The sequence below is a fragment of the Canis lupus genome, chromosome 3 (genome assembly GCF_011100685.1).
Source record: "Canis lupus familiaris isolate Mischka breed German Shepherd chromosome 3, alternate assembly UU_Cfam_GSD_1.0, whole genome shotgun sequence".
Taxonomy (NCBI): domain Eukaryota; kingdom Metazoa; phylum Chordata; class Mammalia; order Carnivora; family Canidae; genus Canis; species Canis lupus.
This window is the reverse complement of record NC_049224.1, coordinates 56,124,425-56,149,312: the sequence shown is the minus strand read 5'-3', so window position 1 is coordinate 56,149,312 and position 24,888 is coordinate 56,124,425. Positions and strand designations below refer to the sequence as shown.

At 41.4% G+C, this 24,888-nt stretch overlaps 1 protein-coding gene across 2 annotated transcripts in view; it reads right to left on the bottom strand.

Annotated features, from left to right (window-relative positions):
- Window positions 1–24,888, bottom strand: part of ADAMTSL3 (ADAMTS like 3) — a 337,319-nt gene that overhangs the window by 30,325 nt on the left and 282,106 nt on the right. For both annotated transcript variants that reach the window (XM_038532980.1, XM_038532981.1), the window contains exon 23: window positions 23,514–23,642. In XM_038532980.1, coding sequence (XP_038388908.1) covers window positions 23,514–23,642 — 129 coding nt within the window. The remainder of the gene's footprint in view (window positions 1–23,513; window positions 23,643–24,888) is intronic.

Below are 24,888 nucleotides of genomic sequence, written 5' to 3'. Positions count from 1 at the left end.
ACTACCAAGACTGAATAATGAAGAAACTACAAAATTAAACGGACATGAATAATGTACAAGAAAATTGAATCAGTAATCCAAAACTTTCCAACAAATCAAAGTCCAGAAACAGAAGACTTCACTGGTGAATTATACTAAACTTTTAAAGAATACAATCCTTCCTAAATTCTTCCAAAACATTTAAGAGGAAGAAATACTTCTAACCTCATTTTGTGAGGCCAGCATTGTCCTGACACCAAAGCCAGACAAAACACTGCAAGAAAAGAGAACTATAGGTCAACATCTCTGATGAATGCAGATGCAAAAATACTCAAAAAAATTAGCAAACTGAATTCAATAACACATGAAAAGGATCATCTAACATCACCAAGTGGGATTTATTCCTGGGACACAGTAAATTAATTAATGTGACAGACTATATTAACAGAATGAAGCATAAAAACCACATGACCATCTCAAAAGATGGAGAAAAAGGATTCAACAAAATCCAACACTCTTTCATGATAAAAACTCTAAACAAACTAGATATAAAAGGAATTTACCTCAACATAACAAAGTCCCTATATGACAAACCCACAGCTAATGTCATATGCAATGATGAAACTGAAAGCTTTTCCTCTAAGACCAGGAACAAGCCACTCTTGACACTTGTATTCAACATAGTACTGGAAGTCAAAGAGTATTTAGGCAAGAAAAAAAAAAAGCCACTGGAAATGAAGAAAGTAAAATTATCTCTGCTTTAGATGACATGATCTTTTATGAAAAAATCCTAAAGATTACACACACACACACACACACACACACAAAGAACCAGAATGAATACAGTAAAGTTGAAGGATACAAAATCAACATACAAAAATCAGTTGCATTTCTATACACTAACAACGAAATATCTAAAAAGGAAATTAGGGGCAGCCCGGGTGGCTCAGCAGTTTAGCACCGCCTTCAGCCCAGGGTATGGTCCTGGAGACCTGGGATCAAGTACCGCATCAGGCTCGCTGCATGGAGCCTGCTTCTCACTCTGCCTGTGTCTCTGCCTCTCTCTCTCTCTCTCTCTCTCTCTCTCTGTCTCTCATAAATAAAATAAAATAAAATAAATAAAAAGGAAATTAAGAAAATAATCACATTTACAATAGCATCAGAAAGAATAATACTTAGAAATAAATTTAACCAAGGAGGTGAAAGGTTTACACACAGAAAAGTACAAAGCATCCATGAAAAAAATTAAAGACACAAATAAATGGAAAGGCATCCCATTTTCCAGGACAGGAAGACTTAATATTGTTAAAATATTCATACTACCCAAAGCAATCTACAGATTCAATGCTATCCTCATCAAAATCCCAATGGTATTTTTAAAAATAGAGAAAACAATCCTAAACTTCATATGGAATCACTGAAGACACCAAATAGGCAAAGCAATATCAAGAAAAAAGAACAAAGCTAGAGGCATCACACTTCCTGATTTCAAAATATATTACAAAGCTATAGTAATTGAAAGAGAATGGTACTAGCATTAAAAACAGGCACACAAACTAATGGAACACAATAGAGAGCCCAGAATTAAACCCACATAAATACGGCCAACTAATCTTTGACAAGGGTACCAAGAACACACAATGGGGAAAGGACAGTCTTCTCAACAAATGGCGTTGAAAACAATCAGATACCTCACATATAAAAGAATGAAATTGCACCCCCAAGAATGAAATTGTAAAATATGTGTATTTTACACCATACACAAAAACGAACTAAATACATATACATACACATATACATAACTAAATACATATACATACACATGTATATTATATATATATATATATAAAGTCAGATATAAATATGACTAAAATATGTTCACAGAAGCAGAGAATAGAATGGTGATCACCATTCTGAATGGGATCAGAGGGAAGGAGAAATGGAGAACCATGGTTCAACTGGTATTAAGTTTTCATTAATGCAGGATGAATTAGTTCTAGAGATTTGCTGTACAGCAGAGTGCCTATTGTCAACAGTACTGAATTATGCACTTAAAATGTGTTGAGAATCTCGTATTAAGTGCTCTTACCACAAAAAAGGGTGCACAAGTGTTGGAAGTGATGGATATGTGTATCACCTTCATTGTGATAATGGTTAATGAGTATGCATATATCCATCCTCATCAAACTGTAAATATTAAGTGCATGTGATCTTTTGTATCTCAATCATATTTCAAAAATACTGTTTAAAAAAAAAGAAACATTTTCAGCTGAAAAATACAAGGTATAGAATGGTGTGTTGAATATACTAACCTTTATATAAGAAAGAAAAACCTAAGAATTCATGCTTGCATAGAGAATCTCTACAAGGATTCATTAAGAATCTAATGAAGGCGCTTACCTGGGTGTGTGGGGCGCAGGTGCAAGGGAGTGGAAATAGGGGATGAAGAAAGACTTTTCATTCTATGATGTCCTTGGAATGCCTTACCTATCTCTAAATTTTATTTTTTGGAAAGATTTTATTTATTCACGAGAGATCGAGAGAGAAGCAGAGACATAGGCAGAGGGAGAAGCAGGCCCCCCACAGAAAGCCTCATGAGGAACTGCATCCCAGAACCCCCAGATCACGACCTGAGCCAAAGGCAGAGGCTCAACCACTGAGTCAATGAGGCACCTTACCTATCTCTAAATTTTAAAAAGTTAGTTAAAAAACTCAAATGACATCTCCTAGATCACCAATTCTCCTAGGATAAAGAAAGGTGAGGTTTTCCTTCCTACATCTTTCCCCTATCCTTTTTTTTTTCTTCTGACATAAACTGGGATTTGAAATTCAGGTCATTTTACATTGTTACTTCTCATTATATATTTCCTTTTAAACATTTTTTTGAGATTTTCAATCTATTTTTTCAGTCACTAAAGTAAACTCTTAAATTCTGTATTTAAATTGTTCCAATATTTCAGTGTGATTGCTCTTATGCTGCAATATCTCTGTGATCATAATTAAGATGCATTTCTTGCTTGACAGGGCAAGGGCAGCATCTTGGTAGTATTTTTCCCACAAATGTAGGTCAGTGAGTAGGATTGATTATGAATCCTTGAGTGGGTGAGAACATTTTCTCTTACCACTAAGAAACAGCTTAGCTGGTCACAGAATTGGAGTGTTGCGATGCACCTTCCCCCAAACGGCTCATGCTGCCCATTGTCATCTGGGCCTTCACACTATGAAGGAGTCTGAGGCAAGCCTATTTTTTATTATCCTTTAAGTAATCTGTTATCATCTCCTTTTTTCTTTTTGGATTCCTGCAGGATTCTTTCTATGATCAAAATTTTCAAAACGTTTGCTAGGGTATGATCATGAGATAGTATTACTTGCTCATCCATTTTGCCTGGAACACTCTGGGGCTTTGGATCTGTAAACGAGTCATTGATTCCTTCCATTCAGTAAAACTTACCTTCTCTCTCTCTCTCTCTCTCCGTTATATGTCTCTAAGTTCTGTGTCTGTTCCTTTTGCTCCATTCTCTCGCTCAGGAACACCAATAGTTGATTAACGTCTTTCCTCCATGTCCATCACCCAGGTATCATTGTTTTTAGCTCTCTGCTCTTTTCCTTGGCATTCTGCAAGCAATTCTGAAACTTGCTCCTACTTTGCTCATTTCATTTAGAGTGTTTTATTTTTCTGCTTCTAATTTGGCTTTATTTTTGATTGATTTTTAAAAGTCTTTCCAGCCACTATTTTAATTTCTGCCTCTCTTCTAGCTGGTTTTCCCCCCAGCTTTATTGAAATATGATGGACATAAAACATCATGCATTTTAAACATGTGCAACATGTTGGTTTGATGCGTTTGTATATTGCAAAATGACTGCCAGCATCCCCTTCATTAGCTAACACCTGCATGGTGTCATATAGTTACCATTGCTTTTTTTGAGGTAAGCACATTTAAGATTTACTCTCTTAACAACTTTAAGTTAAATAAACTAACAAATTAAAGTTTAGCGTTTTAAAATTTCTCTTTGTTTTCATCTTGCTTTTCTAGAGTTTTGGGGAGACACAATACATACACTACCTCACATTCACTTTTCTGATACAGTGGATACTCTTCATGGGCCTCTTGAGTGCTTATTCTACATCATTTTTGCTGCATAACCTCGGTGTTCTGACTCAGAACTCTGATGAGCAGAAATCCCTTGTGGCCTCACCCGGGTCCAAACAGACACTTTGGCTCCCAGTGCTACAGATGCTTGGTGTCTTTTGCACATTTTATTATTATTTCAAATGGTAACATTAGGAAGAGCAAACTCTGCTGAAAGACCACAGTAGTGAATTTGTGGTTTCCTGAATATCTTAGATCATATTGCTCAAAACTGACAAGAGTAAGGGCAAGAGACTGTGTTAAACTATCTCCTGGGATCCCCCTCCACTTTAAGATATGTGTGAGATCAATTCGTTCATTCATCCGCTCACCCTTCCTTTTATATATTTATTCAACTCATGTTTTTTTATGTGCTTTCTATGACCAGCACTCCTTCAGAGCATCTTTACTGCATTAATCTCAGGCCTCCCCAGTAGGCTGTGACGACAGTGTCTGGCAAAGAGTAGACATATGCATATCTGCTGAATGCATAAAGGAGTGAACAAAGGGATGGATCTCCTAGAAGAAAATCATTTTATCTCGAGGATACATCAGTGTGACTTTTTGGTTACTCATGGCAATGTTCTTTTCCAAGGTAATAAAATACGGACTCTGTGGTGAAATCTTCATACGTTCATGCACATTTATTTTGGAATCCATGGTAGCTTGGAGAAGGGCTGTATTAGCTAGGAAGAAAATAATCTCCTTAAATATTTTGATTAAAAAAGTGTAAAGCATTTCAAAAATCTCTTCAAACACTTCTCCAGTCTCCATATATGTGAATTTAAATTATTCACTAATTGGAGGAGATTCCTTTAAGAGCTCCCATGGAGTAATCCTCCAGTGGCTAAATATTTTTGAAAGCAATACATAAGTTTGAAAAAACATTATAATTCAAGGATCTTAGTGAATTCAGACTTATCTTCTATAATTAGTCTAAATAAATGGGGTTTTCTCAAGTTATAAAACCTCTTCCAGGAGGAGACCCTGAAGCATTTCAGATGCATTGGCTTCATCATTATGCCTCCATGGTAGGAAGCATGTAAGCAATAGTGCTGTAAATTCTAACTTGAAAGGAGGTTTATTCAAGGCCTTTAGCCAGACTGTACATGTGGGGGTTTCATTCAGGCAGAAGGGACAGCAGGTGCTTTGGCTCGGAAGCAGATTCCTCACATGGAGTCTATTAACCTCAGGGTCTCTAGGTGGAAGTCAGGGTTCCATGACCTTTTCAGTAACGTTAGCTGACATTCAGCATTTCCATCAACTATGAACACAAGCAACAACCAAGGTAGCAGTATTTTTGACTCTGCTGCTCATGGAAACCACAGAGAAATATTTTCATTTCACATTACAATCGTTGCAGATATCTCAACATATCTTCTACGCCACCACAACTTCAAAATTATGGTAGTTATTGGACCTGATTGTAGATTTTGAAGTGATCGCATTAGGAAAGAAGCACTTATATTATTAGATCATACTTTTGATTTATTAACATTTTCATATCTGGATTTTGAGAATTAGTTTTCTTTATAATATGATGTGTTTTATTTTCTGCATTTGAAAATACTATTCTGAGAAGCAACTCCATAGACTTCTTCAGCACACTCCTACTTTGGAGGATCATGAAAGAACAGTGGGGTTGCAGAGGTGTGAGCAAGGGAGGTGAGGTAGGAAACAAGGTCAGAGAAGTGGCAGGTTGCTGTGTGTGTGTGTGTGTGGGGGGTGCTCTGATCATGGCCTCACCAGTCACTGTGAAGATTTGGCTTTTATTCTAAAGGATTTAAGGAATGGCATGAGATCTTTTGAAGAATTGTTTTGACTGCCTGAACAGATCTCAGGGTGCAAGGGCAGAGGTGGGGGGACCAGAGAGGCAGGCAGTTATAACAATCCAGCTGAGAGATGATGGTGGGGTGAACCAGTGTGGTAACAATGAAAGTGGTGAGAAGTGGTCAGGCTGAAGGTGGATATGTTTTGAAGAATCCATCAAAGGAATGGCGGGGGGTGGGGGGGTGCTCCAGAGAGGTGTGAGAGAAACACAGATCAAAAATGATACCAAGATTCCTGGCCCAAGCACCTGAAATAATGGCATTGCCACTCTCTAAGATAAGAAAGTTATGAGAGCAGACCACTTGGGAGCAAAACTCAGGAGTTCAGTTGAAATTTGTTAGGTTTGACACATCTGATAGTCATGGGGAGATGCTGAGCAGGTACTTGGATCTGTTTACCTAGCACTTAGAGGAGAGGTCTGGGCTGGAAATACAATTTGGGAGTTGTCGGCATATAGATGACATTGAATCCTTGAGCATGTATGAGGTTGAGAAAGGAGTGAGGACAGCCAGAGAATGGAAAATGTCTGAGGCTGGCCCTGAGGCACTTCCCCCAGTAGACTAGAGAGATGAAGTGAAAGCAACATAGGAAGGCTGAAAATGAATATGTGACAGAGCGGGAGTAGAATGGAGAGAGTGGTTTCCCAGAAGCTGAGAAGAAAGTATTTCCAGAAGGAAGGAATAAGCAATTGTCAAAATGCAATCACAACCAGAATGGCTAAGATCACAAAGACAAGCAATAGCAGGTGTTGGTGAGGATACAGAGAAAAAGGAATCCTCGTGCCTGTTGGTGGGAATGCAAAGTGGTGCAGCCACTGTGGAAAACATTGTGTGGAGGTCCCTCAAAAACGTAAAAATAGAACCACCATAGGATCCAGCAATTCCACTCCTGAGAATTTACCCAAAGAAGACGAAAACACTAATTCAAAGGGATACATGCACTCCTATGTTAATAGCAGCATTATCTACAGCAGCCAAATTACTGAAACGGCCCAAGTGTCCATCAATAGATGAATGGATAAAGAAGACGTGGTATAGATATATGATTATTACTCAGCCATACAAAGAACGACATCTTGCCATTTGCAACGATGTGGATAGAGCTAGACGGTATTATACTGAATGAAATAAGTCAGAGAAAGACAATTATCACATGATTTCACTCATATGTGGAGTTTAAGAAACAAATGAACAAAGGGAAAAAAGAGAGATAAGCCTAAACACAGACTCTTAACTAGAGAACAAGCTGGTGGTCACCAGAGAGGGGAGGCGGATGGGGGGCTGGGGGGAAACAGGTGAAGGGGATGAGGGTTACACTTGTCACAGCACTGAGTAATGTATAGAGTGGCTGAGTCACTATATTGTACACCTGAAACTAATACAACACTATTAAAAAAAGACTGATGATCCTCCCAGACCAGTGCCATCAGCAAGCCCCCACATGCCTCAAACTCTACATGCCCCATGGCAATGGTATCTCCCTCCTCCTCTGCTCCTCATCATCATTACAATGACCCAGCTACCGGGCCACTCACCCTGGAGCCTCAGAGCCACTCCTGGCTCCCACCTTCTTATCCTCCATGGGTAATTTGCCCCCAAGTTTGTAAAAATCACTTCTAATTTAGAACTCCCTTGGATCCAGTCTCCTCTTCCCCATTGCCATGGCCACTGCTATAGCTTAGCACCATAATTCTTCTCTAAATTACTGAAACAACTTCCCAGCTGGCTTCCCTACTTCCAAACCATCTTTCCATGTGAAGTCAGAGGGAGCAAAGTGCTGGTCCCTGCCTATCTACGGAGGCACATAGTCCTGGCAGTGCCAGCCTGTGCCACGCAGCTCTGACCACACCTCTGGCTGCCTCCTAACCCTGTGGCCGCAGACCCTCTGCTATAGTCTGCTCAGTGTCCTGTCAGTGAGACTGCCAGGCCTGCCAGCTATCCTTACTCGTGCCTGTCACTCATCCACAGTGTTCCCACTTTCTCATCTTGGTCTACTCCTCTCACAACAGCCCTGGAGTTGCTTGTATTCCCCTCCCAGTTCCTATAGAGTCCTGTTCATACAGACACTATTGTGTTTGCGACATTGTATCACAGTTAAGACTGCAGCTTTCTGGGAGTTCCTTGTTTCAGCTGGGCATGCAGCAGGTGCTCAGGAAGCCTGTTGAATCCAAAGTGTGCAGGGCCCTTGAATGGATGTGTGGGTCCCTCCCCTGCTCCCCACTAACAAATCCATATGTGGAAGTCCTAACCCCCAGTGTGATGGTATTTGGAGATGGGGCTTTTGGGAGGTAATGAGGTTCAGATGAGGTCATGAAGGCGTGGCCCTTGTGATGGGGTGAGTGCCCTTCTAGGAAGAGGAAGAAACGAGAGCTTGCCCACTCTCCATTTTTCCATCATGTGCAAAAGCAGTGAGAAGGTGCTCTTTGTGAGTCAGGGAGGGGACTTCACCAGACACCAAGGCTGCTGGCACTTTGATCTTGGGCTCCTGAGCCACGGACACTGAAACAGATGTCTGTTGTGATTCCCTCTCCCCACCCCCACCCCCCCAATCTATAGTATTTTATCAGCCCAAGCTGATAAAATCAGAGGAGGATTTATCAGAGGAGGATTTGGCTTTGGGTGAGTTGCCTATTATGGGATTCACCTGTCCTCAGGACCTCATGGTACACATTTTGTTAAAAAAAGAAAGAAAAGAAAAGCTCTCCAACATTTTTTTTTAGTCCATTTTGGTCACTAGTTATTCTGAAGCACAGTTATGTCCTAGATGCTTTAAGTCCCTCGTGCCTTTGCTTACATCACTTGGTGTAGGGGACAACATAAATGCCGCTCAGACTATCCTCCTCCCCCTGAAAAATCCCCTACACCTTTTATTAGTCATGAATTTATTCATCCAGTGAGTACTCTTTAGGTGCCTCCTGTGTGCCAGCACTCTGCCAGGTACTAGGGTCTTAGCCTTGCTGAAAGCTGAGCATCAGCTTCTTCTGCCTTTAAGCTTTCAGGAGGGAAGGAAGGGGTAAGACTCCCCTCAGGAGGCTGTCTCTTTCTCCAGCAAAGACGCCTCAGGCAAACAATCAGCCATGAGCTTCCTCTAGGCTGAGACGTGCCACGCCACTACACCTCAGAAGCCCCCAAGCAGTGCCTTACACGCAGCAGGCTTGTTGATTAAATTCAACAGAACCAACTACAGGCTGGAGAAATAGTTTTGTTCTCTACAACTCCAGCTGTCTTTGGAAGAGGCTGGATGCTTTTCCTTCAGGACATTTTTCAAGATTTCAATGCATGCATTTGTAGGCAAGAGCCACATAACAGTGAGAGAAGAATTTGGAGTTTCTATGGCAATCCCAGGGGTTGGAGAAACCAGAAGGAGGATGGGATTGAGAAAGAAGAGGGAGCAGAGGAGCCACCTTGTGCCTCTGCCACAAGCCCTCAATTTTCAGCTTTGCTTTGACAAGTCACCAAATGCCTGGTATTAATGAATGTCTTGCTATGAGTAGAAACCTGTCAAGGAACTGAATTTCGTATCCCAGTCGATAGAGGGCAAGAGAGAGAACCTATCAGGTCAGTGCAAGAGGCAGAGCACCCAGGCCAGGGTAAGCCCCCCAAAACTGTCAGAAGTCAGTTCCAGAAGTCTTCCGGATTTCCAATCTCTGGAACTGACAGAGGTCAGAGACAATTCCACTTAAATCTCAACCTCAGAGTGGCAAGGGTATGATAGTGAGTTTATACACATAGTGATATTCTACATATACCAGGAAGTTCAGAGAACAAAACAGAACTTGGCAAGTTTGAAGATGCGAAAGGAGACACGAAGATCTCCAGCATGGAGGGAAGAGGAAGGAAGGTCTCCACCGCAACTCGGCACCTACAAGCATCGTTACACATGTGAGCATTTTCAAAGAATGGAAGAAGCCAGAGGAAATTCAGATGGGATTCTTCATAGTGCTGTTCTTTACGGTCTTTCAAAATAACAAATGTTTTCTCTGTTGAAACAGCTACAATATGTCAGAAATAGTTTAAACTTATTTATCTAACCTCAAAGACAGGCTATTTCCCCTAAGACGCGCAGCTCTGAAATACTCAACGTTCTGTTTCCACAATGCTGAAGTAGTTTTTGGAAGGCAAATGTTGTGGAAAAAAGTTCAGATCTGGAGGGGCTGTAAAACATGTGTTGCAGAAAGCCTGCACCTCTGGGTGTCTTTAAAATAGTCACTGTTTAAAAACAAATATCCTTCATCCTTGAAAGGTTCATGAAAAATTCCACACTACAAAATCCTTGGCCTATATTAGACTGCTCTAAAATGCTGGGTTTTTATATCAACATGTCACATATACTATACCTGATGTTTTCGTTCATTTCTTTGTTTCTTCTAGCTACTCAACACTCATACAATATTCTGTATTTTTTTCCCACGTAACAATTGAGTTTGAGCTACCATTAGTTACTTCCAGGGCCTATGAAGAAATGGTGTTGTCAATTCATAGGATAAGAGGCAGATTGAACACATTGTAGACAAACCACACAGAGAGTCATTACTAATAAATGAAACAAACAAGAGCTCACAGTTCCAGTGTCAGAGAAAAAAACCTCAACACTTCCAGCACAGAGAATATACTCTTCTTGACAGTGGAGTCAATCTTCACAATATCATAAATTTTGTAAAAATATTCCCATTTTGAGTTAATCGCATACCCTTCCGTTCTTTTTGCCAATATGTAATCTACGCTTTTTGGATATAAAGGACTATTTATCAGTGATGCCATATCCAGAACTTCCTCCAAATATGCGAAAGGCTATGGTTTTTACCAACCACAGAACTCTCTTGAATAGCTGAAGTACTTTCCCTTCTTTAGCAAAATGATGTTAATGGATTGACATAATCAGGTCCCCAAGCAATTTGATTTGAGGAATTAGAAATAATCTGGGTTGTACCATCTAACCCCAAGAATCTTTCCCCAGAGACTTTTAAAATATGTTTCTTCTGCCATGGAGGAAAGGTGTCAACAAGCCTCTTCCTAGTGTGGCCATCCTTGACTCCTGCTTTGCTTGGGACTGGACAGTTCTCTTGAAGTCCACCAGTCATATCTCATGAGTGCTACACAATCCATTGCTGGATATTGACCCCCAGGGGCTTGTTCATAGGCTAGAAAAGGCCCATGGGGGTTATTCCACATATTATCTTGAAAACAAAACCCTCCAGTGGTTCCTTGAAGAGTATGATTAAAAGTCAAAGCTGGTACAAATCAAGCACAGTGATGCATGCCGAAGTTATCCAAGTGGTATAAACCACTCACACTGGGTCAGAGACTTCTGCAACAACAGCTAAAATGAAGATAACCTTAGACATTCTGGAGGCCTTTCCTGATCAACAGCAAGTTTGATAATTGACCAATGTAACACCAGAATGCTGATGAACAAAGAGCTAAGATATGGTCCTCAAAGGCTACATGAAAAGTATTGCCTATTTGGAAATCATGTGCCATGACCTTGAAGTTGGCCCTGCTGCTGTCATTGGCAAACCCAAAGCCAAGGCCGGGCTGATATCCCAGGGCTCTCCTTCCACCTCCCTCAAGGCTCCAGCTCATCTCTCGTTTTTCCAAGCTGCCCTCACTTACTTTATAAAGTGGGTCCTTTCTCCCTAGGATTGAGGAGGGAAAAGATTCAGTTTTCCCAGCTCCATAGCTTGCACTCTTTCCAGAGGATACAGACGCAAAAGCCCTTTCAGTGTACGGGTACTGAGTGTTAACGAGAGCTCATCCTCTGGCCCCAGCCATCCAGCCCTCACTGTTCACCAAACATGCCTCACTCTGTGTATTGTTAAGATTTTCTATGTGCTCTTCTCTCCACAGTGGAGTATTTGCTATTCTCCTTTATCATGTGGAAAATTTCCTCTTTTTCTAAGATTTTATTTTTTCATGAAAGACATAGAGAGGGAGAGGCAGAGACATAGGCAGAGTGAGAAGCAGACTCCCTTTGGGGAGCCTGATATGGGAACTGGATCCCAGAATCCTGAGATCACGATCTGAGCCAGAGGCAGATGCTCAACCACTGAGCCACTTAGGCGCCCATCACTTGGAAAATTTCTGTTCATTCTTGAAGATCCATCACAGGCCCTCTTGTCCCTGACCCTCTTTGATTCTGCGGCTGATTCCTCTTCTGTGGACCTTAGCACACTGAGGTCTCAGCTGTTAATGGGCCTGATCCCACCTTCAGAATGAGCCCAGAGCATGGATGCAGACCCTTGCCCATCACTCCTTGCTACCCACTGTTTCCTGAGGATGTCTCTCATTTTGAGATAACATTTGAGATAAGTCCCAGGAGACTCTCTGGCCCTGTTTACTGACTAATGCATTGGTTCTTAACCTTGGATACACATTAGAATTGCCTTGGGAATTTAAAAAACACAACATTCTCAGGCCATACTACAGATAAATTAAATCAGACTCTCTGGGGTAGGGTGGGTGGATAATTTAAAGATAAATTAAATAAAAGAAAAGATAAGGAAAAACAGAGGGGCACCTAAGCTGGATGTTAGTAGAGATGCTGAAATCTATTCAGGTCCTATGGTGTTTTCCCCACAATGAGGTTTTTTTGTTTGTTTGTTTTGTTTTGTTTTGTTTTTTATCACCAGGTCTTGAATCCTTTTTCAGACTATAGCAAGAAGCCCTCATGCTTTTTTATTTCGGGGGGTTGAATTCCAACAAGATTTTTCTCTCCTTTAGCTCCTGGCCCTGTGTGGGTCCTGTGGGCCCTATCCCAGAAAGGCATAGTTGAGGCAAAGGAGTGAGAGCAGAGCGATGGATGGGTCATGGGAGGGCTTTCACCGGTTCCATGTATTTTATACAATAAATATTCCTCCAGCCCCTACAGCTATCCTGTGCCCTCTGTCACTATCTGGGGGTCTCAGCATACACAGGGAGAAGCTGACACTCTTGGGGGACAGAACAAGCGAGAGCCTTTCTTATAGGATAAGTAGGTGTAATCGGTTTGATGTTGGCTCTTGCTGGCTTTTAAGAAAAGCCTCCCAATTGTTTACTAGCAAATCTCATACAAGTCTGGGAAACTCAGCACTAGCCACTCTGGCTCTGGCTCTAACAGCATCCTGAAGAACCAAGAGAACACAAGGTCAGCCTAGAGCCACCACGGGGGACCCATGGAATTGAAGCAAGTTATTTGTTTAGAAATCTGCGCTTCAAAAGATCACCAAGAGAATACCAGATGTCTGAAAGCACAGAGGACAAACCTAGTTCCTGCCCTCCTGGATCCCCACAGGTCTATCCTACACAGAACACAGGCTCAAACAGGACCAAGTCTGGGTCATTTTATTAACATTACAATTTAGGTGGATTTAATGAGTCTCCATGTGAGAAACACAGTAATGAAAAAAACTGTGAGGTGAAAGTTATTTAAATCTGAAATAAGATGTAATTGTGGAAAGGTTATGTGTTATTTTGGAAGAGGAAGTCTGTAGCTTTATTCTTTTATTTTTTTAAGATTTTATTCACTTGAGAGAGAGAGAGAGAAGAGAGAGAGAGAGAAAGAGCAAGGGGGAGGGGCAGAGGGAGGCAGAGAAGCAGACTCCACGCTGAGCAAGGAGCCCGACATGAGACTTGATCCCAGAACCCTGGGATCATGACCTGAGACAAAGGCAGACATTTAACTGACTGAGCCACCCAGGTGCCCAAGGTTATGTGTTATTTTGGGAGCAGAAACTTGCCATGGGGGTCATAGGCCCTACTCCAGTGTTCTACCCAGTGGTTCCCAAACACTGCTGGTAGTAGAACCAATTTTAATTTTTTTTTTTTTTTTTTTGTAGAAGAAAATCTAGTTTATAAAACCATAAAACAGGAAGGTCTTTTAGTTGAACTGTACATTGGCAGAAAGGGTAGGCAGGGTAGAAAAGGAAGACTGGGGTCCTTGACAAGGCTCCATGGAATCTACAGTTTGAAAACCACTGGCTTATTTGCTGGTCTACTGATAGTATACAGGAGAAACGTTAGTTGGAGACAGGGAATGAGTGGGCCTAGGATGTGAAATTACATGATAAAAGGCCTATGGGTCAGTGTGTTTTTACCATGCGAAAGAGTGAAGGTGAATGTGGGGCTGGATGTCCATGAGGTTTGGGGACAGAGAAACATACTGGTGGTACTGAAGATAGAAGTAGGGTATAGACACCTGAGGATGAAAGCAGTGTTGTTGATAACAGGACCAAACCACAATAGCTGTGGTCTGGAGGCTTTAAGACATGCATGACTCAGTATCCGCAGACACACACACCCAAGCCTGAGGTTTTTTGCAATAAGTATGAAATTTGATAGGTTCTAGAATAGCCCTGTTTTTCATCTTGCATATTTAGCTACCTTATTCTAGCATTTCTTGCTACTTCTTAATTGTGTAGAGACTCATGTTTTCTCCATATGGGAAATGATGTGAATCAAAGATGAGGAGAAAATCTTTACTCGAGGAGCACTGAGAATGGAGCTTCCACAGATAGATATTCAAAGAACAGCAAATGGTTTTAAAAATGAGTCTTTTTAATCCACTAGCTCAATAATCCAAATATGAACACAAAGAGATCTGGGGCAAGGGTACCAAGGTTTAGGTGAGGGAGTGAAGAGTCATTACTAGACAGACCCTTTCCTGTCATTGTCATAGTAATGGTAGAAGCATGTGTCTGGGGGCAGGTGGGCCTCCATCAGCCTGGGTGCTGACCCAGCTTGCTGAGGCAGACCCCTGACCTAACACTGGTCAGCATCCCACCGGCGAGCGAGCAAGAGCCAGCCTCTCTGTGCATGCTCCCTGGACTCTCAATCTCACACCATGGGGGCAATTCTGCAGGCCAGAATTGGGCCCTGGTTGTTGCCTATACCTGAGCCTCTGACGCTTGTCTCCAAGCTGTGGCACTTCCTAATTCCCCCCTCAGAACTTTTGTCTTGACATCCTTCTCTTTGAATAGCACTCTGGAGTTCCCATTTCTTCTGTCTCAAGTCCAGATTCTCCTTTTCCATCCAGTTCCTTTGGGGTCACACAGACTTGGGATTAAATCTGAGTTTACCCTCTCACTAGATATATAGACATGGGAAGTAACTACACGTATCTGAGCCTATTTATTCACTAGCAAAACAAAAACAATAATCATATCCACCTTGTAGGCCGTTCATATTTTGACACATTAAATTATTAATGATGAGTTTTGATGGATTTTCAATGTGCACCTTACGAGATGCTATCTATCAGCATACACTCCTTTAGCTCTTTGCAATGTAGTGTCTCTCTGTGTTCAACTCAACTGCTATGTGCCAACACTCTGGGCTGGCCTGGGAATACCTGTGTTCCAGATCTTCAATTAGTGACACATCGGTTGCTAAATGCCAGATATGCTGGCTCTCCCTGTTGGACAAATCAGAAGCATTTAATATCTTGAGTAACTGGTCCAACAGACCAATCAATTGGCCATAATACAATTCCACTGATTTCAATTAATGGCTTTCTGCAGTTTCTTTCCCCTCTATCATTTCATCCATGCTGTAGGTAGTATGCTCTTTCTAAAACACAGATTAGCTCACACTACTACTCCGCTTCAAATTTTTCTTGCCTCCCCACTGCCAATGAAATGAAGTCCAAGGGTTTTAGCCTGACATTAAACGCCCTTCACAATATGGTTCCAACTTATACTTCCAAAGCCACCTCTTCCCACTCTCCTTCACACCCTCTGTTTTAAGTCACCCAGATCTGACTGTGGTTTTGCAAATAAGCCAGGAGCTTTCATGTTTCTGTGCTTTTGCATATATGCTGTTTCTTCTGCTTCAAATGGCCTTTCTTTTTGTTCCAAATCTCCTGGTTGTAACATCATCTGTTCTGTAAACCTCTAATCCTTTAGAAGCCTTAACTATTCTCTCCTGTAGGTGTGTGATGCACTTCATACACACAGATTTCTGCATTTGTTATATCATAGTTTCTTTGTCTATAAAGCTGTAGACACCAGGTCTTATTCATCCCTGCACACTAAAGAACGAGATTGGACTTAGCACATGCTTAGTGAATGTTTGCTGAATGGATGGAAAAAATGTGTGGAATTTCCAACCACCTATGATTGATTGTTTGATTGAATATAGTATTAAGAGAGGAGGGTGCTGGGAAGACTTCTGTATCACAGGCAGAAGTAGGGGAAAGCAAGGGATGGGTAGCCTTTCTGAGTGGGAGAATAGGTTTTAAATATACTTAAAAATAATTGTAGCAATTTTAAAGATTTTTTAAAATTTTTTTATTGGAGTTCAATTTGCCAACATATAGCATAACACCCAGTGCTCATCCTGCCAAGTGCCCCCTCAGTGCTCTTCACCCAGTCACCCCAACGCCTCGCCCACCTCCCTTTCCACTACCCCTTGTTCGTTTCCCAGAGTTAGGTGTCTCTCCTGTTTTGTCACCCTCACTGATACTTTCACTCATTTTCTCTCCTTTAAGGATTTTATATGGTTTAAAAATGGATAACCATAATATAGAAGAGGGCATACATTTCAAAAACCATAGGTTGAGAAAAACAAATTAGTTTTAATATGGCCAAAAGCAACATAATGTTTAGTTCATAAAATAGGTGCAAGCAGATGATCCTCAGGTTTTCTTTTTAAGTATTCTGAAAATTATATGCCAAATTTTGTAGGTGAATGTATTTTTCTGAAGCAATGGTTCTTTTTCTTTAGAGAGGATCAAAGAGATTTGTGATTTAAAGATGTTAAGTGACTACCATTGAACTCTACACTACGTAATATAAACCAATGGCTTTTGGGTGAAAATAATTGTCAGAGAGATGAGCTACATATAGGACTTTAACCATATCATTTTGTTGTACCACAAAAATGTTCTCAAAATCCTCCCCTGTAAGGGAAATTATTAAACCCAGTAAAGAAAGCTAGTAATTCCATTAGACATCACCAAAACTTTAGGTATACTCAACAGAATTTTAATCCTAAAAAAATCTCATGATTAAGAAACTACTTTTAAATTTATGTCATATGTTCTGACCACCATCTCTTAGACATTGAAAGGCTTTCCTTCCCTCTACTCATGTTGTGGAGCACCAAGCACCCCACTGTTACCTGGGCACACTGGTGCTTCCCACCACCTGCTTGTCTATATACGGTAGGGGGTTAATCCTGTAAACTCCCACCTACATGTTTCCCTATCCTTTCCCATCCATGGGCAGCATAACACTGATAGGGATGTAGGGCTTAAACCCACACCACTAATAAGATACTCTTTCTAGAAGGCAATTTGTGATAAGCATTTTGAGTTATCGAAATTTTAATGCCTTAAGATATTATAAAAACATTGAATGACCTGTGATTCAGTAATTCTAATCCTGTTAATCTGTTTTAAAAATTAATCTCAACAACACAAAAACGTTATACGCACAAAAAACGTTCCTTATATAGCTATATGTTACTGTAAAGAGTATAAGCAGCTTAACTTTCCCTAAATAAGAGAATGGCTTAGTTGAGCTGCATTCATATCATTTGTGAAGCAATTAAATTATATTTATGATTTTTTTTTTTAGTGTCATGAGAAAATTCTGACTTAATGAGAAAAGGTTGCAGGAATGCAACAAAGAGGAAATGCTGGTTGTGTCTTTGTGATGGAATTATGGGAATTTCTTTGCTTTTTAATGCTTTGCTGTGCTAATTATTTTATAATGAGATGTGTTACTTTTTATAAGGAGACAAGAAAACTGAAAATAGGGGGGACCTTTGGAGCAGAAGGAGTGCTAGCTTCAGAAGCAGTGAACTCAGCTCTCCCATGGACTAGGTTTATCCCTTTGGTCAGGTCCCTCTTCTCTGGGTCTTGTTTTCAAAACATAAGGACTCTATATTCAACTACCAAGACCAAGACCTGGGTGGTTTCCAGTCAAGGCCATCTACATTGCTTCAAATCACCCTCTGTGAAAGATGTTTTTCAAATGGTGAAATTCCGGTTTCACCAAATCACAGATTCTTACAGTATTTGGTTCCTTCTTTTATCATTACAACTATAGTGTTTGAATCATAATATAGGTAAATGAGTTTTTCACAGACTGGTGTTTCAGCTCCAAGTAACTCCTTGATAAGGACATTGTAACTACCTTTTTTTTTCCACTAAAAATTTTTTCATTGAAGTAGGGTTGATATATAATATTAAGTTGGTTTCAGGTGTATATCACAGGGATTCAGCAATTATACAAATTATGAAATGCTAACTACAATATATGTACTATAGTATTATTGACTATATTCCCTGTGCTGTACTTTTCATCCTCATGACTTCTTTACTTTATAATTGGAAGTCTGTACCTCGTCACCCCCTTCATCCAGGTCACTATCCACCCCTCCATCTCCTCTTTGGCTCTTTAGAGAGAGATCTTTCTGGGTTCCCTCCTCAGTCTTCCTGATATTGGGTAAGAAGTTTGTTGGCACTCAGTTATAAGCCCAGACTGGCCAGGTATCTTAGCTCAAGCATTTTTCCTACTTTTACTTCCATTTGTCCCAGATTCCTGCAAAAGACCAAGGATCTAGGGTAGAATTTTAGGGCTGGTCATCAGCCTCCAATCCCTTATTCTGTAACAGAGAATCACGGTTGAGTATGTGACAGGACCAATGTCCCACAGCACAGCAGAGGCAGGGTGGAGAGGAAAACCAAAAAAACCACGGGTCTAGGATGCAAAATTAGTTCCCATTCATATTGGACTATATTTGCTTTAATTCTTGGTTAAGCAGTAAAGCATCATAGCTAAGCTAAAGTTCCTGCCCCAAACTTTTTCTCCTTTTTTTCCTGGCAGTACCGACAACCCTGCCACTGGTGTCCATCCTTCCTGGGAACATCTGTGCATTTTTGCCATTACTTACATACTGATAAGTGGTACCTATGATTGTGTTGTCTTGAAAACTTTGTAGTGTTATCCTATTGTGGGTATTCAGATTATGATTTTAATGAGATACAATTTATATACTGTAAAATTCACCCTTCCAAGGGTACACTTCAGGGACTTCTTTGGCACATTCATAAAGTCATGCAACCATCTCTACTTGATAATTCCAGAACATTTTCATCCCCTCAAGAAATGTGTGCCCATTAGTCATCCCTGCCATTTAGTCTCTTAGTCACCAGCAGCATCTTATCTGTCTCTGTGGATTTGCCTGTCCTAGACACTTCGTGGAAATGTAATTACACAATATGTAATCTTTTGTGTCTGGCTTCTCTCACTCACCACAGTTTTTCAAGATCTATCCATGTGTTAGCATGGATCAGCCCTTCATTCCTTTTTACGGCCAAAGAAAATTGCATTGCATGGATGTGCTACATGTTGTTTGTCCATTTATCAGTTGATGGACATGACATTGTTCCTACTCTTTGCTATCAGCATTCATGCACCAGGGTTGTGGGGATGTGTGTTTTTATTTGTCGTGGGTGTGTATACCTAGGAGTGGAATTGCTGAGTCTCACTTTTGGGAGAACCGTCAGATTATTTTCCAAAGCAGCCATAGGATTTTAAATTCCTCTTGCAGTGCAAGAGGGTTCTGACTTCTCTACATTTTCCACACTTTTATGATCTTTAATGCTTATACATTCTGATTACAGCCATTACAGAGAGGAAAGTGGCATCTCATGACTATGTTTTCTATGCAACTGATGAGTCACTAAACTGTACATATGAAACTAATAATACGTCAATATGTTAATTGATTTTCATAGAATTTGAAAAAAATAAAGAAAAGAAAGTGGTATCTCTTGTGGTTCTGACTTAGGCTTCCCCAATGACTAAGGACGTTGGGCATCTTTTTATGTGCTTATTGGTCATCTGTACATTTTTGGAGAGATGTTCACTGAGATCATTTGTCTGTTTTAAACGAGGTTGTCTTTTTCTTGCTGAGTTCTAAGAGTTCCTTTTATATTTTGGACAATCTCTTACCAAATATATGATTTGCCAACATTTTCACTCATCCTGTGGGCTTTGTACTTTCCTGACATGTCCTTTGCAGTAAAAAAGTTTTTCAGTTTGAAGAAGCCTGTTGACCCACTTGTTTGTTTTGGTGTTTATATCCTAGCTAAGAAACTATTGCCTGGGGTTCCTGGGTGGCTCAGTCAGTTAAGTGTCGGACTCTTGATTTTGGCTCAGGTCATGATCCCTGAGTCATGAGATCAAGCCCTGCATCAGGCTCCCTGCTCAGCACGGGGCCTGCTTAAGATTCTTCCTCTTCTTCTACCCCTGCTTTTGTTCTCTTTCAAATAAATAAATCTTAAAAAAAAAATTATTGCCTAACCTAAAGTGACTAAAGTGACCTAAAGAATTGTGCCTGTTTTGTACTAAGGGCTTCATAGTGTTAACTTTCAAATTTAGGTTTTTGATTCACCATGAGTTATGTTTTGTATATGATATAAGGTTCCACTTCATTCTTTTGCAAGTGGGTGTCCAATAGCACCACCACCATTTGTGGAAAAGATGACACTCTCTCCCACCTTGAACCTTCTTAGTAGCCCTCTTGAAAGATCATGCTTTAAAGATTTACCTGTGTTGATTCAGCAGCTCTAATTTATTCATTTTACTACTTTATAGTATTCCAGGAAATGAATATATTTTCATGGCCTCTTTCTCCTGCTGGTAGAGATTTAGGTTGTTTTTATTCACATTTTTTTCTTTCTCTTTTCATTTCTCTCTCTCTTCCCCTATCTCTGTGCACATTCTAGTTAACCGTCTCTTTACCTTGTTACAAAGGCTACCCCTGCAAGTAGAATTTCTGGCATCCAGAGGAGCCTGACACACAAAAACCATGCTACAGCAGAGACTCAGGTTAGCTGCACTTCTAATGAGCTTGAGTATGAAAAACAAGCAACACAGAATATACATGCAATAGAAAATTATAAAATAGAAAATTATAGAAATTTATAGAAATTTGCAAAGTAAATGATAGATAATTATAAAATAAATGATGTTCTTACTTAAGCATTAACACTAGGGAAAAAAAAATGCACAGCTAGATTTATCAGTAACTTTTCTCAGATGAGCTTTTCTTTCTTGCCAGAAGGTGGCAGAGAGGATGCAGCTTAAACTCATCTTCCTCCATTTTTAAAGGGAAAAAAAAATTCTTTTTAAAGATGAAGGCAAATAACTTGTGCAACTTAAAACTTCTAACTTTTAAACATACAGATTTGCAGGTTCTAATATTTAATACAGTTACTGAAATATTACCTAAGAGTGACTGGAGACAATCACTTTGGATATCTGTATACCTGAATTAAAACATATTTGGCCATAACAACAACAACAACAAAAAAACCTATGAATCTGTCTAAAAGGTATGAATAGATGAGCTCACTATAATTACTGGAAAATATTTTAAGGTTAACTGAGAAGAGAAAAATACATACATGCCACTGATTCACGGAAATAGTATCAATTTGCAATATGAAAATATAATTTTGAGAAGCAGCATTCAAGTTTGTAAATGCTCTATTGCCCTCACCTATAAATGAGGGACTGGATTCCATGAAACCCAAAGTCCCTCCTTCCACTAACATGGTGCCTTTCCCACTGTAGAGACGAGGGTAGGAAGGTCATATATGAGCCAGGGACAGAACTGTCTGTAAAATCCAAGTTTTCTGACCCTTCACCACCTTCCCCATCTGTCTTTAAAAAGACGGATCTCCATAAAAAGCTGTTCCTATGGCTTCTGCCCATAAGAAAACACAGTAAGTTCACTATAGGTTTATTTAAAATGGCACATAACTCAAAGTGAGACAGGTTTATTTTGAGAAGAAAGGTCCTGATGAGTCCCCAGGGTCCAGCCCATAGGGGATGGCTGCCAGGAAAAGAAAAACCCAATGGGGCAGCTCCCAGTAGGAGAAAGGAGTGGGGGAGGAGGCAGAGGAGTGCTCCCAACACCAAGCTCCATCCAGACCCCAGGGGTGCAGAGGCGAGGGGCAGGAAGGAGGTAGAGAAAGGTCAGAAAGAGGCCCACATGCTGACGGGGCCTGGCCCAGTCAATAAAACCCAGACGAGTTTAATGTCTTTGCTGGAGGTTTCACTCACAAGAGCAGTTGCCACTGAATCCGGCCCCCGACTTATGACAGCAAGTAATACACCAGGATCCTTTCAATGGCTTATCCCCTGAATGCCTGATTTTAAACTATTGTGGAAGTAAGAAATTTAGAAATAATGTTAAAAGTTGAGGTTTCTCTTAATAGAAGTCAGATCTATTTTGCAGAATCCTCTGCAGGTGTAGGGCTGGAGAAACTCTAGCCGTTTGTGGCTTGGCAACTGCAAAGTTCCGTTCTGCTTTTCTCCTCCATGCGGCCAGAGAATGCGGGCCCGTTCTGTAATGGTAGGTGCGCTCTGCCAGAAAACTCACATATTTGTGGGTGGAGTCAGTTGGGAGGCTGGAGGGATTTTGCAAGTCTGCGTAGGCCAAACACTGCAGGGACTTCCAAGGGGTGAAAAATAATACCTTGGGGGTTAGCAAATTTCCACTGCTTGATGAGCCAAAGATGCAGCTCTGGAAACATGGCAAAGGAACAGATCATCACAGTGAGGGAGTGCCTGGAAGGTAGGGGGATGTGTCCTAGGATCACTTCACTACATGCATGGTCACTATGTTACCAAGAACAGCAAAAGGACTCCCTGGGTCACCCTGGTTATCTGGGCCACGGTCTCTGTCAGATTCATCTGAAGTGGCTACAACTTACAGGGACCCTATTAGCTGGAATTGAGGGAGACACAGTCGCCCTGGCAATGAATGAATGTACAGTAAATCACGGGCATGCCCTCAGTCACCTTAAAATAGATCTTCATTGCAAAGAGTTCACAAATCTCACTGAAAAACTGATCAAAATTATTCACACAGCTCCCCTGACCCCATAAAATGTACATGTGTGCAGGATATAACATTTATCCCAGTTTGGGGATGCATGGGTCCAGGTTAAGACTTAAGAATCTGTGATTTAAAGAGAAAGAATGGCCTGACATCAGGGCAAGTTGGGACTGCAAGTGTTGTTTCTATTAAAGAAAGAAGGAGTCAGAAAGAAAGCTTATCTGCCATTGCAAACAATGCAGAATGAGCCACTGAGGCATAGACTGGTTATGCTTGCCTTAGGATTGTCCAGGATAGAGAGAGTGTAGGCCAGGAGACCCTAATATTCCCACCCCCAAACCTGGTTTTTGCCTAGCTGGGGGACACATCTAACAATTTCCAGCAAATCCCCTCCCTGACACTCTGCTTACTCAGCAACTACAGGACTAGAAGTTGGCCTGTCATGTAGCTCTGCCCACAGAGACACAGTGTCCTGGGTTGGCCAATATGAGCATGCCAGTGTGCAAGGCAGTCACAGTCCTCACTGGAAAGGGATAAATGGGGATTCTATTTTACACACTGGTCTCATATGAGTTGGTCTCACCCTTGAGAGACAGATCCACTGTCAGGTTGCTGGAAAATCAGATCTTTAAGCCAATCAGGCTGAGGTCTGAGATGTCAAACTGCCAGCTGACATCTCCTGGCAACAGTAGACTGGCCATGCCCCCCTTCACCCCCCCACACTGGAAATGCCCATACTTGCCTTTTACAGGACATTGGATTGTCACGTCTGCCTGCAGGGCTGCCTCTATGATGCCTCCAACCACAACGGACAGATGGCTGTGTTCCAGTCTGCTGATATTTCTTTCAATAGACAAGATGGCAGGTGCCTCTTAATTCAAAGGGAGCAGGAAACTGTGTTAGGTGCAGGCTTTTGCTCCGATTAAACCCTGCTGCATTTGGTAAACTTGGTTGTGCTCTGTAAGAGCAGGGGCAGAGTCTGGCTCTCTCTGTATCCCTCATGGTGCCCATTAGGATTTCCACATACACAGCCAGGGGGTGCCTAGTGCACAGATGGACAGGCAGACAGATGGACGGACACAGTCAAAGAGATACCCACAGGGTGCACAGCAACAACCATAGATGGGTTATGGGGTTATTCTGGTTTTATGACCAGAATAGAAGATAACTCTCCCTTTGATAAATCAAAAAAGATGGAATTCAGCAGTTCATAAAAAGCCAAGGAGGCAGGGGAGGGCAGGGCCAATGTCTCTGCAGTGCCACCCTGCATGAACTGGCAGGATCCAACACACCAGGGCTTCGGACCAGCTGACTCTTTCTCTGGGAGGAAAACTTGGAACAAACTGACATAAAACTTGCATGGGGAAATAATAACAAGTCACCAAGAATCAAGAACCTAATCAAGGACTTTTATGTCCCTGGATTTTGAGAAACATGGACTTTAAGCAGATGCTTTCGTTAACTCACTCAGGAAATAAACTTTGTGCCTGAGCTGAACAACAGGAGTGCAAAGTTGGAAAACAGCCACTCTTGGCCTCAAGCAACTCAGATTGGTGGGAGACTCCAAGCCACACAGGCCGGTGGCTGCTAAGGCAGGAGAAGGTGCTGGTTGACCAGGGGTCTCTCAGGAGCATGTGAGGGTCAGGGAAGGCAACAACCCAGAAAGGGTGTTGACAGAGTATCCCTCTACGGAGGATGACCTCCATGATTGCATTCCCTACTCTACCATCAGCATGTGAGCCACTGTGGGGAGAGGCCTGTTTTGTCACCTATGCATGTGCATGCAAAACGAGTGCATTTCAGTGGACTGTTTGGTATCCATGGATTCAGGAGCCAGAGGACATGCTGTACCAGCTCTCCCAGGAATCTGGATTGTCCTCGATGGGCCTAAGGGGAGACTTATGATCACCAAAGGGGACTGCCATTCTTCCTGGGAATTCCCAACCTCAGGGCTGATGCTCACAGGAGGGTCAGAGCACAGAAAGTCAAGACCTGGAGCAGTCCAGGTGGCTCAGCGATTTAGTGCCGCCTTCAGCCCAGGGTGTGATCCTGGGGACCTTGGATCAAGTCCCGCGTCGGGCTCCCTGCATGGAGCCTGCTTCTCTCTCTGCCTGTGT